Consider the following 12,018-nt stretch of genomic DNA (forward strand, 5'->3'; position numbering starts at 1 on the left):
ATCATCACCATTTCCTCAGGTTCGCCTTACTGGACAAGCATTACCAGTTTGTGGCTCTTCCCTTCGGGTTGGCCACAGCTCCCAGAATTTTCACAAAGGTGCTAGGGTCCTTCAGGCAGTTCTAAGGCCGTGGGGCATAGCTGTGGCACCTTATCTGGACGATATCTTAATTTAGGCGTTGATTAACCAACTAGCCAAGTCTCACACGGACGTTGTGTTGGCTTTTCTAAGATCTCACGGGTGGAAGGTGAACGTAAAAAAGAGTCCACTTATCCCTCTCACAAGAGTTCCTTTCCTGGGAACTCTGATAGATTCGGTGGACATGAAATTTTTTCTGACGGAGGTCAGGAAATCAAAGATTTTAAACATCTGCCGAGCTCTTCATTCCATTCCTCGGCCATCAGTGGCTCAGTGTATGGAGGTAATCGGACTAATGGTAGCGGCAATGGACATAGTTCCGTTTGTTCGCTTTCATCTCAGACCACTGCAACTATGCATGCTCAAACAGTGGAATGGGGATTATGCAGATTTATCTCCTCAGATAAATCTGGATCAAGAGACCAGAGACTCTCTTCTTTGGTGGTTGTCACTGGATCATATGTCCCAGGGAATGTGTTTCCGCAGGCCAGCATGGGTCATAGTGACGACGGACGCCAGCCTATTGGGCTGGGGTGCAGTCTGGAATTCCCTGAAAGCACAGGGTTTGTGGACTCAGGAGGAGGCTCTCCTCCCGATAAATATTTTAGAACTGAGAGCGATATTCAACGCGCTTCTGGCTTCGGCCAGATTCATAAGATTCCAGTCGGACAATATCACGACTGTAGAATATATCAATCATCAGGGGGGAACAAAGAGTTCTCTAGCGATGATAGAGGTTACCAAAATAATTCGATGGGCAGAGACTCACTCTTGCCATCTATCAGCAATCTATATCCCAGGAGTGGAGAACTTGAAAACGGATTTTCTAAGTTGTCAGACTTTTCATCCGGGGTAGTAGGAACTCTATATGGAGGTGTTTGCACAATTGATTCTGCAATGGGGCAAACCAGAATTGGATCTGATGGCGTCTCGTCAGAACGCCAAACTTCCTTGTTACGGGTCCAGGTCAAGGGATCTTCAGGCAGTACTGATAGATGCTCTAGCAGTACCCTGGTCGTTCAACCTGGCTTATATGTTTCCACCATTTCCTCTCCTTCCTCGTTTGATTGCCAGAATCAAACAGGAGAGAGCTTCTGTGATTTTTATAGCACCTGCGTGGCCACGCAGGACTTGGTATGCAGACCTGGTGGACATGTCATCTCTTCCACCATGGACTCTGCCACTGAGACAGGACCTTCTGATTCAAGGTCCGTTCCAACATCCAAATCTAGTTTCTCTGTGGCTGGCTGCTTGGAGATTAAACACTTTATTTTTTCCAAGCGGGGTTTCTCTGAGTCGGTCATAGATACCTTGATTCAGGCTCGAAAGCCTGTCACTAGGAAAATTTATCATATATGACGTAAATATCTTTATTGGTGCGAATCCAAAGGCTAGTCATGGAGTAAGATCCGGATTCCTAGGATTTTGTCCTTTCTCCAAGAAATATTGGAGAAGGGGCTATCAGCTAGTTCCTTAAAGGGACAGATATCTGCCTTATCAATTCTACTGCACAAGCGTCTGGCAGATGTTCCAGACGTTCAGTCGTTCTGTCAGGCTTTAGTTAGAATCAAGTCTGTGTTTAAACCTGTTGCTCCGCCATGGAGTTTGAATTTAGTTCTTAAAAGTTCTTTAAGGGATTCCGTTTGAACCTATACATTCCATAGATATTAAGCTTCTATCTTGGAAAGTTCTGTTTTTAGTTGCTATCTCTTCGGCTCAAAGAGTTTCTGAATTATCTGCATTGCAATGTGACTCGCCTTATCTTGTTTTCCATGCTGATAAGGTGGTTTTGCGTACCAAACCTGGTTGTTACTAATAGGAATATCAATCAGGAAATCGTTGTTCCTTCTTTGTGTCCTAATCCTTCCTCTAAGAAGGAGCGTCTGTTGCACAACTTGGACGTGGTTCGTGCTTTGAAGTTTTACTTGCAAGCAACTAAAGATTTGTAAGGCTGAGACTTGGTCTTCGCTTCATACCTTTTCCAAATTTTCCAAATTTGATACTTTTGCTTCTTCGGAGGCTATTTTTGAGAGAAAAATTCTTCAAGCAGTGGTGCCTTCTGTTTAACCATCTGTCTTGTCCCTCCCGTTCATCCGTGTCCTGTAGCTTTGGTATTGTATCCCACAAGTAAAGGATGAATCCGTGGACTTGTCGTACCTTATAGCAGAAAAGTAAATTTATGCTTACCTGATAAATTAATTTCTTCTATGGTACGACGAGTCCACGGCCCGCCCTGTCATTTGACAGATTATATTTTTTTATTTTAAACTTCAGTCACCTCTGCACCTTGTAGTTTCTCCTTTTTCTTCCTGTACCTTCGGTCGAATGACTGGGGGGTGGAGCTAAGGGAGGAGCTATATAGACAGCTCTGCTGGGGTGCTCTTTGCCACTTCCTGTTAGCAGGAGGATAATATCCCACAAGTAAAGGATGAATCTGTGGACTCGTCGTACCATAGAATTATCAGGTAAGCATAAATTTACTTTTTGGTACTCAATACTACTTTTCCTATCTTAGTTCCTCTCCTCCTTTAGTTATCCCCTTGAACCCCCTTAGCATTTATGCCTATGAGCCTAGCTGCTTTGTAGATCACCTTCATGAGAGCTGACTTACAACAGTAAAACTCCTGGCAGGGCCCTCTATCCCTTTGTCGCCCATAATTATTACCTTGCATATTAGACACATTTTTAGCGCTGCAGAATCTGTTGGCGCGCTACAAATAACTGATAAAAATAATAAAAGGGCTTATGATTTTTAAAAGGAATGATTGCTTGTTTACTATATTTTGCGTTTAGACTTCGATGTGAAATTACACACAAACAGGCATTCAATGGCTTGATAAATTGTTATATTGAGCTTCTAGCGTTTATCTTTTACTTCTAAAGTTTGTATGTAAATCGGGTTGTTCTGTAACAACTGTATTGATTTGTCACCAATCATTTATTTATTTTTAATTAAAGTTATATGAATGCTTTTTATCAAATAGTGTTTATAGGAGTGTAACAGTATATTTTAATGTTTTTATGTAGTGTTAGGTGCAACTTTTATTTTATTCCTAAGCCTTTGTACAAGGTCTTCAGTTACACTAACCCGGTGAGCGTTAAATTCAAGTGCGCTTAAGTGAATGTGTTTACTTTCACTTTGTAATACACATGCTAATTAATGTGCCCGCTGTATTTCAATAACTCTTTCACGCTAAGGTTACTGCGACACTTGTAATGTAGCCCAGAGCAATTTTCTTGCTTAAATGTAATTTTCCACTATGCTTTAACTGTGTCAGTGTTTATAGATGTTAGATATACTGGTGAAGAAGATATATACTACATCTGCTCTGCAGTCCTAGGAACAATAGTATAGTAAGGGTTAACCATTTCAAAGTGGCATTTTCCCATTTTTTTCTATATGAAAGGGAATGTTTTATAATGTATTACAGTTCTTATGTATTTATTTGTGTGTGTGTAATAATCAGTCTTATATTATTTTCAGACTAAGAAGCTTGTCTCTATCGGCCATTAAAATACTTGTGTATTCATTATCCTCATATATTATTTTTTATGCTCATTTCAATTTAAATTTAAAAAGCTACTACACACACACACACACCATCTATTTACTGTTTTTCATTTTCATTTTTTTAATCTAATTTCCTTTTACTTCACTGTTAATCAAAAGACAAATTCCTGCTTTCTTTTCATGAAGAAACACAAGTGGCAGGTTACCTTTAAGATACTTTCAATAACAGGCTAAATGATTTCAATTGCCATACTAACTGCATAAAAAAGAAAACAAAAACATTAATATGACGTTGAAGCGCCTGGATTGAGATGTTGTTACAACTTGGCTTGTGGTCAATAGGCCTTTTAATCACTCGTGCACTTGTTCATGTGGCTGCTGCAATTGTTTTGTGATTGAGTATATTTACATGTAACATTGTTATATCATATGGCAGTTTCCCACGCTGCCATCACTAGTTACTCTTGGGGACATTCAAATAGAAATATGCGCCCCTGTTCACCGCAGCTCGCCTCTGGCAGCTGAATTCCACTGCCAGAATTCAGTATTGCACAAGAATGCAATTTTGCACTCTTGTGCAACGCCACCACCTGCCCGCGCACAGCCAATCACGCGTGGGCAGGAGCTGTCAATCTCACTGGTCGAACGAGACTGCGGAGATTGAAATTTGTCACCTTAGAGGTGGCGAAGAGGTCAGGGAGAACCTGCAGTCGTATGAGGGATGAAAGGCTGGTGAAGCCTTTAATAAATCGACCCCTTTATGATGTTATTTTTTTAATGACTACATTTGCCAATTCCTAAACGTTTCTGTTTTTAACTGCTCTCTTTAGATTGAATTAAGCATCTGTTACAAAGCCCCTCCTGAATTCTCTACAGCCAACTATTTAGGAATTGAATTATCCAGTTCTATCCCTAGATAACTTTTTTTTTTTTTTTTTTTCCAACCTACCTTTTAGATTTGATTAGGTGTGAAATATATATTTAGCTGGTTGACATAATAAAATGTATTATCTCCTTACAGTTATCCCAGTTATGATTCTGTTTGAAAAACACTATATGAAGTTTTAACCCCTTAATGACCACAATGTACCCTGTATGTCACTGGTCGTTAAGGGTTTTTTCAGGACATAATAGCACAAATCTAGCAAGAACACGCTATTAATGCGCTCCCTCCAGCAGGCTTTGTGAAATAGAGCAGTCTCAACGCTGGTGGCAAGACCGCGCTATAAAACAATCAAGTTTTAAAAAAAAGGCCAGTGACATACAGGGTACGTTGCTGGTCCTTAAGGGGTTAATAAATTGATTTCAGACTTTATAATAATTTAATTTAAAATATATGATTAAAAATAATAATGGTAATTAAAAGACAGTTTGTAAATTGATTTACCATTAAGAAGAATAGTTCCATAAACCTTAAAACTTTATGCTGAGTTTAAGACTTTAACCTACGTGAATAGTGATAACATACAGCACTTCTTTACTTTTTGTTTTGTATTCTGTGTGATTGTAAAGTCAGTGGGGCATATTTATCAAGCTTCGTATGCTCTGAGGCGGCAGACAGAAATCGAAAGAAATCATCCCGATCAAATACGATCAGGCTGTTTGACACCCCCTGCTAGTGGCCGATTGGCCACCAATCTGCAGGGGGCGGTATTGCACCAGCAGTTCACAAGAACTGCTGTTGCAATGATTTTATTATTATTATTATTGGTTATTTGTAGAGCGCCAACAGATTCCGCAGCGCTAAATGCAGAGAGCTTATGCTGTGAATATTTATCAATGTGCAGCGGACATGATCCGCTATATCAGATCATGTCCGCTTCCACAATCATAAATATGCCCCAGCATGTTTGCATATATGTTTGCTGCTTTGTAATTAAAGGGATAGTGTAAATTTGGTTTCAACTTAATGTCTTCCAATGACTTGTTATACCAGCATAGTATAACATTTATGAGAAAGTACTGCTTTATGTTTTTTTTTTTTATATTAAATGGCTGATTTTGTACCTTGAAACCACAACCTATTAACGTGGGCTGATCTTGCATGGAATCATCTCTCCTTATTTTATCCCTTTCTATACACACACACATGCTTCCTTATCTTATCTCTGTCAGTATACCAAAGACCAACACTTGTTTTACTAATCTCTCCTACCTCTGACTGGGAGTGTAATTTATTCTGCTCTCCATGTTTACAAAGCTTATCAGTATAGGTGAGAATACCACATACAAAAAACTGTTATTTCAAATGTCAAAATAAATATAAATGAACTACTTTTATACAATTAAATACACTCCAACAGATAAAATTAATGGGAACAAATTAAAGGTGAGAACAGTTTACAGTACACTGTCTGTTTTAACATTAGGTCTTGTTGATATTGTTAAAGATAAGTGAATTTCTTTTGGTGGTTCAATGAAGTAAAAAAAAAAGTTAGGAATATGATCATTTAATATAGAAGTACTATGATTAGATTTTATAGAATTCAATTATGAACATTGTTATTGGCAGCTGTATATTTTGCTGTTTGACTAAGTATTAAAGAACAGTCTACTCCAAATATGTTATTGTTTAAAAAGATAGATAATGCCTTTACTACCCATTCTCCAGCTTTGCACAACCAACGTTGTTATATTAATATACTTTATAACATTTAAACCTCTAAATTCCTGACTTTTTCTAAGCCACTGTATGCTGCCTTTTTCTTGGAACATTTTTATAGCTTTTCACAGCAAGACACTGCTAGTTCATGTGTGCCATATTGATAACAATGTGCTCATTCCCGTCGAGTTAATCATGAATCAGCACTAATTGGCTAAAATGCAATTCTGTAAATAGCACTGAGATAAGGGGGCAGTCTGCAGAGGCTTAGATACAAGGAAATCACAGAGGTAAAAAGTGTATTATTATAACTGTGCTTGTCATGTAAAACTGGGGAATGGGTAATAAAGAGATTATCTTTTTAAACAATAGCAATTTGGAGTAGACTGTCCCTTTAAGATTAAAGTTATGATCCTTTAGGTTAGTAATAGAATATAAGTAAGAGATTCTGAAGTCAAAGTAAATGAATCTCACTTATCTGTTTCAGTGTACATGGAGTCATACTAACTGTACAAAATGTGTCTCATTACAGGATTAGGCAATCATTTTGTTTACTAGTACTGTGCATTTGTATATTATCTCTCCTGCTAGATGTGTATACATTATTATTACATTCTGACAACAAGATTGCTACTACTAGTTATTAAGCTGCAGTCTTTAAAGGGGCAGTATACACCAATTTTCATTTAATTGCACCACTATAAAGAATAATATGCACAGATACTGATATCAAAATCCAGTATAAAACCTTTTTAAAAACTTACTTAAAAGCTCTCAATTTAACACTGTTTATGAGATAAGCCTGGAACACCCACTGAAAGGGGCTGATAGCAGAACCCCTCCCCCTCCCCTGCATATGAAAAAACACATTACACAAACAGAAGCAGTCTAAAGTCAGTATACATCAGTTATGTGTATTATTATAACTGTGCTTGTCATGTAAAACTGGGGAATGGGTAATAAAGAGATGATCTTTTTAAACAATAGCAATTTGGAGTAGACTGTCCCTTTAAGATTAAAGTTATGATCCTTTAGGTTAGTAATAGAATATAAGTAAGAGATTCTGAAGTCAAAGTAAATGAATCTCACTTATCTGTTTCAGTGTACATGGAGTCATACTAACTGTACAAAATGTGTCTCATTACAGGATTAGGCAATCATTTTGTTTACTAGTACTGTGCATTTGTATATTATCTCTCCTGCTAGATGTGTATACATTATTATTACATTCTGACAACAAGATTGCTACTACTAGTTATTAAGCTGCAGTCTTTAAAGGGGCAGTATACACCAATTTTCATTTAATTGCACCACTATAAAGAATAATATGCACAGATACTGATATCAAAATCCAGTATAAAACCTTTTTAAAAACTTACTTAAAAGCTCTCAATTTAACACTGTTTATGAGATAAGCCTGGAACACCCACTGAAAGGGGCTGATAGCAGAACCCCTCCCCCTCCCCTGCATATGAAAAAACACATTACACAAACAGAAGCAGTCTAAAGTCAGTATACATCAGTTATGCAAGTTACAAGCATTTGCTTATGTAATGCCGCAATCCCTGAATACAGGTGGAATGGTTTCCATTCTGGGAAAAATGACCTGTCACAACTTTCCTCAAATTCTTTCTTTTTCAATTATTAAATAAATAAATATTTTGGAAATTACCTTGACAGTGAGTTAGTTTTGATAATAGACTGTTTTCCTTACTATTGTATAATTGAATATGTTAACAATCACACTTTATTGTCCTCAGCCAAAAAAGCATTCTTTTAAAATAATTTGCAGCTCACTTCTGTAATGTCACTTTCTATTGGCTATAAAAATGATATGCTCTAATTTATTATTCATGCAATTTTAAGACCATCAACCCTATACTGCAAAGGGGTTAAACACACAGTAGAAGTGCTGTTTGGGAGCATTGCTAGTCCCGAATGGAACCCACTGCTGATTGCTAGTGGCATAATTTGCAGTGCTCTTCTACCTTATGTTTAACCCCTTAAAGTTAAAGTTATATGTGCTTTCTTGATTGTACTGAAGCAAATAATTTTTCTTATAAATGTTGAACATTAACTTTATTCATTGCAAATTATGTTTTTACTTCACAGACCGTTTTGCTCTCAGAACGAACCCCAACACCTGTAGCTGGAACTTCTTCACTTACAGCTGAAACTCAGGAATCGCAGGTGTAAGTATTTTGGATCTGTTGGAGAGAAATATGTAACACGGTGGCATTTTAGTTTAAACAAACATCACACAATATAGTGTTGAGAGAAAACTATAGAGATTTATAGTATTCATCTGAATGTTGTGCTTTACTAACTTATGCTATTATATTTTAAAGAGACAGTAAAAACCTTGTAATTAGAAGACAGTTCTGTTATCTTGCTGTAGAATAACCTTTTTTTTACATCTTTGCTGCAATATTTTTTCAATAGCCAAGCTCCACCCACCACTTGTTTTATTTGGAGGAACCAATCAGAGCTTGAGTCTGCAGACTTGCCACAGTCATATTGTTAGTATAAATTGCATTGTTTCTCAGTTATTATGGGCTAGATTTCTCTCTGCAGGCACACAGTTGCACAAGTAATGAACCTGTCCCCCTGCAATCGCCACTTGTGATGTCGCATCGCACTACAAATTTAACATTGCCAAGAGGTTTCTTGTGCAATGCCGACCCCTGCTCTGGCGCAACCAACTGCGCTAGAACAGGGAATGTCAATCACCCCAACAAGCAAATGTTTGGGTGATTGATCTCGGCACTTCTGAGGTGACGGAGAGGAAAAAGAAGCAGCTTTTGCTTCCTAAATATGTAGCAGCAGGCTGGCTTATATGAACCTGCTCCACATAGACCAAAATGCTGTGAATGCAGCTTCATAACGCCACCCCAATGTGTTAAATTTAATTAGGGAACCGTGCCGTAGGGTTTAGCCTTGAGAAATCTGCCGGGTGTTTTTCCAGGTCTGGGAAGTAAAAAAGACACAATTAACAAAACTATACTACATGAAAAGAGGCAAAATAAATAATGAAATTATATTGCAAAGTCATTTTGTTATGCATAACTAAATTTTTTATATTAAAGTGATATGTAACCCAAAATTTACTTCTATTAGCAAATTTTCTTTGTTCTTTTGGTATCTTAGGAGCCAGCCCATATCTGGAGCACAATATGGCAGCAGTTTTGCACGAATGTTATACATTAGCAAGAGCACTAGATGGCAGCACTGTTTCCTGTCATGTAGTGCTTTAGATCCCTACCTAGGTATCTCTTCAACACAGAATATCATAGGAACAAAGCAAATTGTATAATAGAAGTAAATTGGAAACTTTAAAAAAATGGTATGTCTAATCACAGCGTGCCCGATCGCGCCATTAAACTCAATGTAGCTCGCTCCCACTCTGGTCTGGTAGCGGGAGCAAGCTACATTCAGTTTAATGGCGCAATTGGGCGCGCTATGACTAGACAGGTAGGTTTACTGTCCCTTTAAGTTATATTGGTCGACTTATTTCTGGGATAGGAGAAATTTTGCAAGTTTTTTTTGTGCATATGTAATGATTATACTTATTGATACCATGTGTATATGCATTATGGGTTTTAGCATATTTATGGGATAGGAGAAATATGCTTATTTCTGGGATAGGAGACATTTCTCAAGTATTTTCTTCTTAAATGGAAAGAGTCCACAGCTGCATTCATTACTTTTGGGAAATAAGAACCTGGCCACCAGGAGGAGACAAAGAAAGGCTTAAATACTCCTCCCACTCCCCTCATCCCCCAGTCATTCTTTTCCTCCACGCGGGGTGGTGTGTTCCCCCCGGAACTTGCAGCACATTTTCACCTTCAGATAATGTTTGCACTGGCTCGTCTGCAGAGTCCAGCCATTTTTTTGAGAATGTGCTTGTGCCCTATTGTCCCGGGTATTACGTCTTGGGGTTGGCCTCTGCAGTATCCTGAGGGTTCTGTTCCATGGTGTTGTGCTTTCGGTACCGGATTGCGCATCTTCGGGTACTGCTCAGACATCTGTTTGTGTTACTGAATGACCCTATAGTTCATAGATATGGGAATTTTCAGTCTGATGGTCCGAATGGTACAACTCAGACATATGGGGATGAGGTAATCTCCTACTGTCTTTCTTTTGAGTTCTTTCCCAGTTTATTAGAGATAGGGCTCCAATTGGCTGGTCCTACGGGTAGGCCCGTGTCTTTTTTGGGCGTTTACCTTCGGGATGTGTTATATTTTATTTTGTATCTGATGGATGTCTTTTATTTGTTTTTTGTTTCCTTCTGGAACCTTCTGTGATTGACACTCTTTGTTACTTCTGCGGAAGTTGTTTGGACATGTTAGTCCTATGTTTAAAAATGTCTGTTTAGTTTTCCCTTATGAGGGACAGTTTATGCAGCTTGCCGGTTAGGACCCCTGGTACAGGCTGGTCCTGTCGGGTTCGTTCGGTCTTGCGGCTGTTCAGACACGTGGCACTGTTCTGTTGAGCTGGTTCGGTAGAAGCGCTGAGTGCTCAGGTTATCATTGTTTCCCATGTTTCACTAAGCATTTGAGAAGAACCGGTGGGTTTGTGAGGCGGGAAGTATTGTCTCAGTCCTTGACTGGGCACGAGAGTGTTCCGCTGCGTCACTCTATCGGACATCTGATTTCATCAAAACTTAGAAATCCTCCTCCATGTGGGTGAGGGTTGGTGAACTTAGGCCTCGTCACTGCTGTTTGAGTGGTTTGGCCTTCAGTTTTAGGTCTATGGATGGTCCTGTTGGGACTTGATCCTACAGCTTGTATGGATAGCTGTCCAGGATGCGGGCAGTTTTTGCATTTTGAAGCCTATTGCAGCTCTCGGCACCTTGTAGGTGTCTGTGTAAGCCGTTTCTAGTGTATCTAGATACAGCTTTTACTCTTGGATGTGATGGTCTTACATGTTTTCAGGTGAGTTAGATCTCCTTTTAGGGATCCGTGTCCCGGATGATGGTTGATCCCTGAGGGGACTTTGTTTAGCTCGGGGTTCCCCGGAGCTCGGAAGGTTTTGCGCCTTTCTCTTCCCTTTGTCCTCTGCCTATGTGTAGGTGATGAGGATACTAGCCCTGCTAGTAGGGTTTTGTGGATCTCAAGGTATCCCTTCTGTTGTCCTGAGGCTTTGGAAGTTTCTTCATAAGACTTCTTCTCAAGGTTGGTCGGGGTGTTCCACGGTAGTGGGAATTTTGGGCTATGTCCTTGCTCCGTCTACCTGACCCGGGTCAGGGTTGGCCTGGTTTTTAGGAGTATTTCTTACTCTTTACAACAGAGTATTCCATGCCATCTAGGGGTTAGCTGTGTGGCTTGCACCTCAAGGGTTGTGGGTTGATACCCAGCTGCTGGCGTTCGATTTCCAATTTTGGGTGCGTCTTAGGGTTGCATTCCCCTGGTCAGTTTGCCAGTGTACCCGTGGCTTCCCTGCTCTGCAGGCAAATGGGTTGTCTGTGCCTCTGTTTGGCGTTTGGGGTCCTTTTTCTAGGACATTTGCGTTGGGGATTTTTCATCTCAATTACCCAGTGGCTTCGGGCCTTGAGGACAGTTGTTGCCCTTCCAGCCTCTTCCCTTTTTCTGTAGGGGATATTCTCCTTCCTATGGAGGTGGAGTCCTTTTTGGGATTTCTCCTGGTCGGGAAGTGTAGGGTGGAATGGGTTCTACCTGGGGTCTTGCTGGCTCCAAGTCAGACTGTGGGGCCTTATTTTGATGGATCCTTAGGTCTATGGCCTTGTCTGTTTTCAGAGTCAGGTTGT

The 12,018-nt window shown here is 39.5% G+C and overlaps 1 protein-coding gene across 1 annotated transcript in view; it reads left to right on the forward strand.

Moving 5' to 3' along the window:
• The window catches only part of TBC1D32 (TBC1 domain family member 32), a 695,824-nt gene that overhangs the window by 333,399 nt on the left and 350,407 nt on the right, over positions 1-12,018 (forward strand). Inside the window, exon 18 of the mRNA XM_053710787.1 lies at positions 8,364-8,443. Coding sequence (XP_053566762.1) covers positions 8,364-8,443 — 80 coding nt within the window. The remainder of the gene's footprint in view (positions 1-8,363; positions 8,444-12,018) is intronic.

This window comes from Bombina bombina, chromosome 4 (assembly GCF_027579735.1).
Source record: "Bombina bombina isolate aBomBom1 chromosome 4, aBomBom1.pri, whole genome shotgun sequence".
NCBI lineage: Eukaryota > Metazoa > Chordata > Amphibia > Anura > Bombinatoridae > Bombina > Bombina bombina.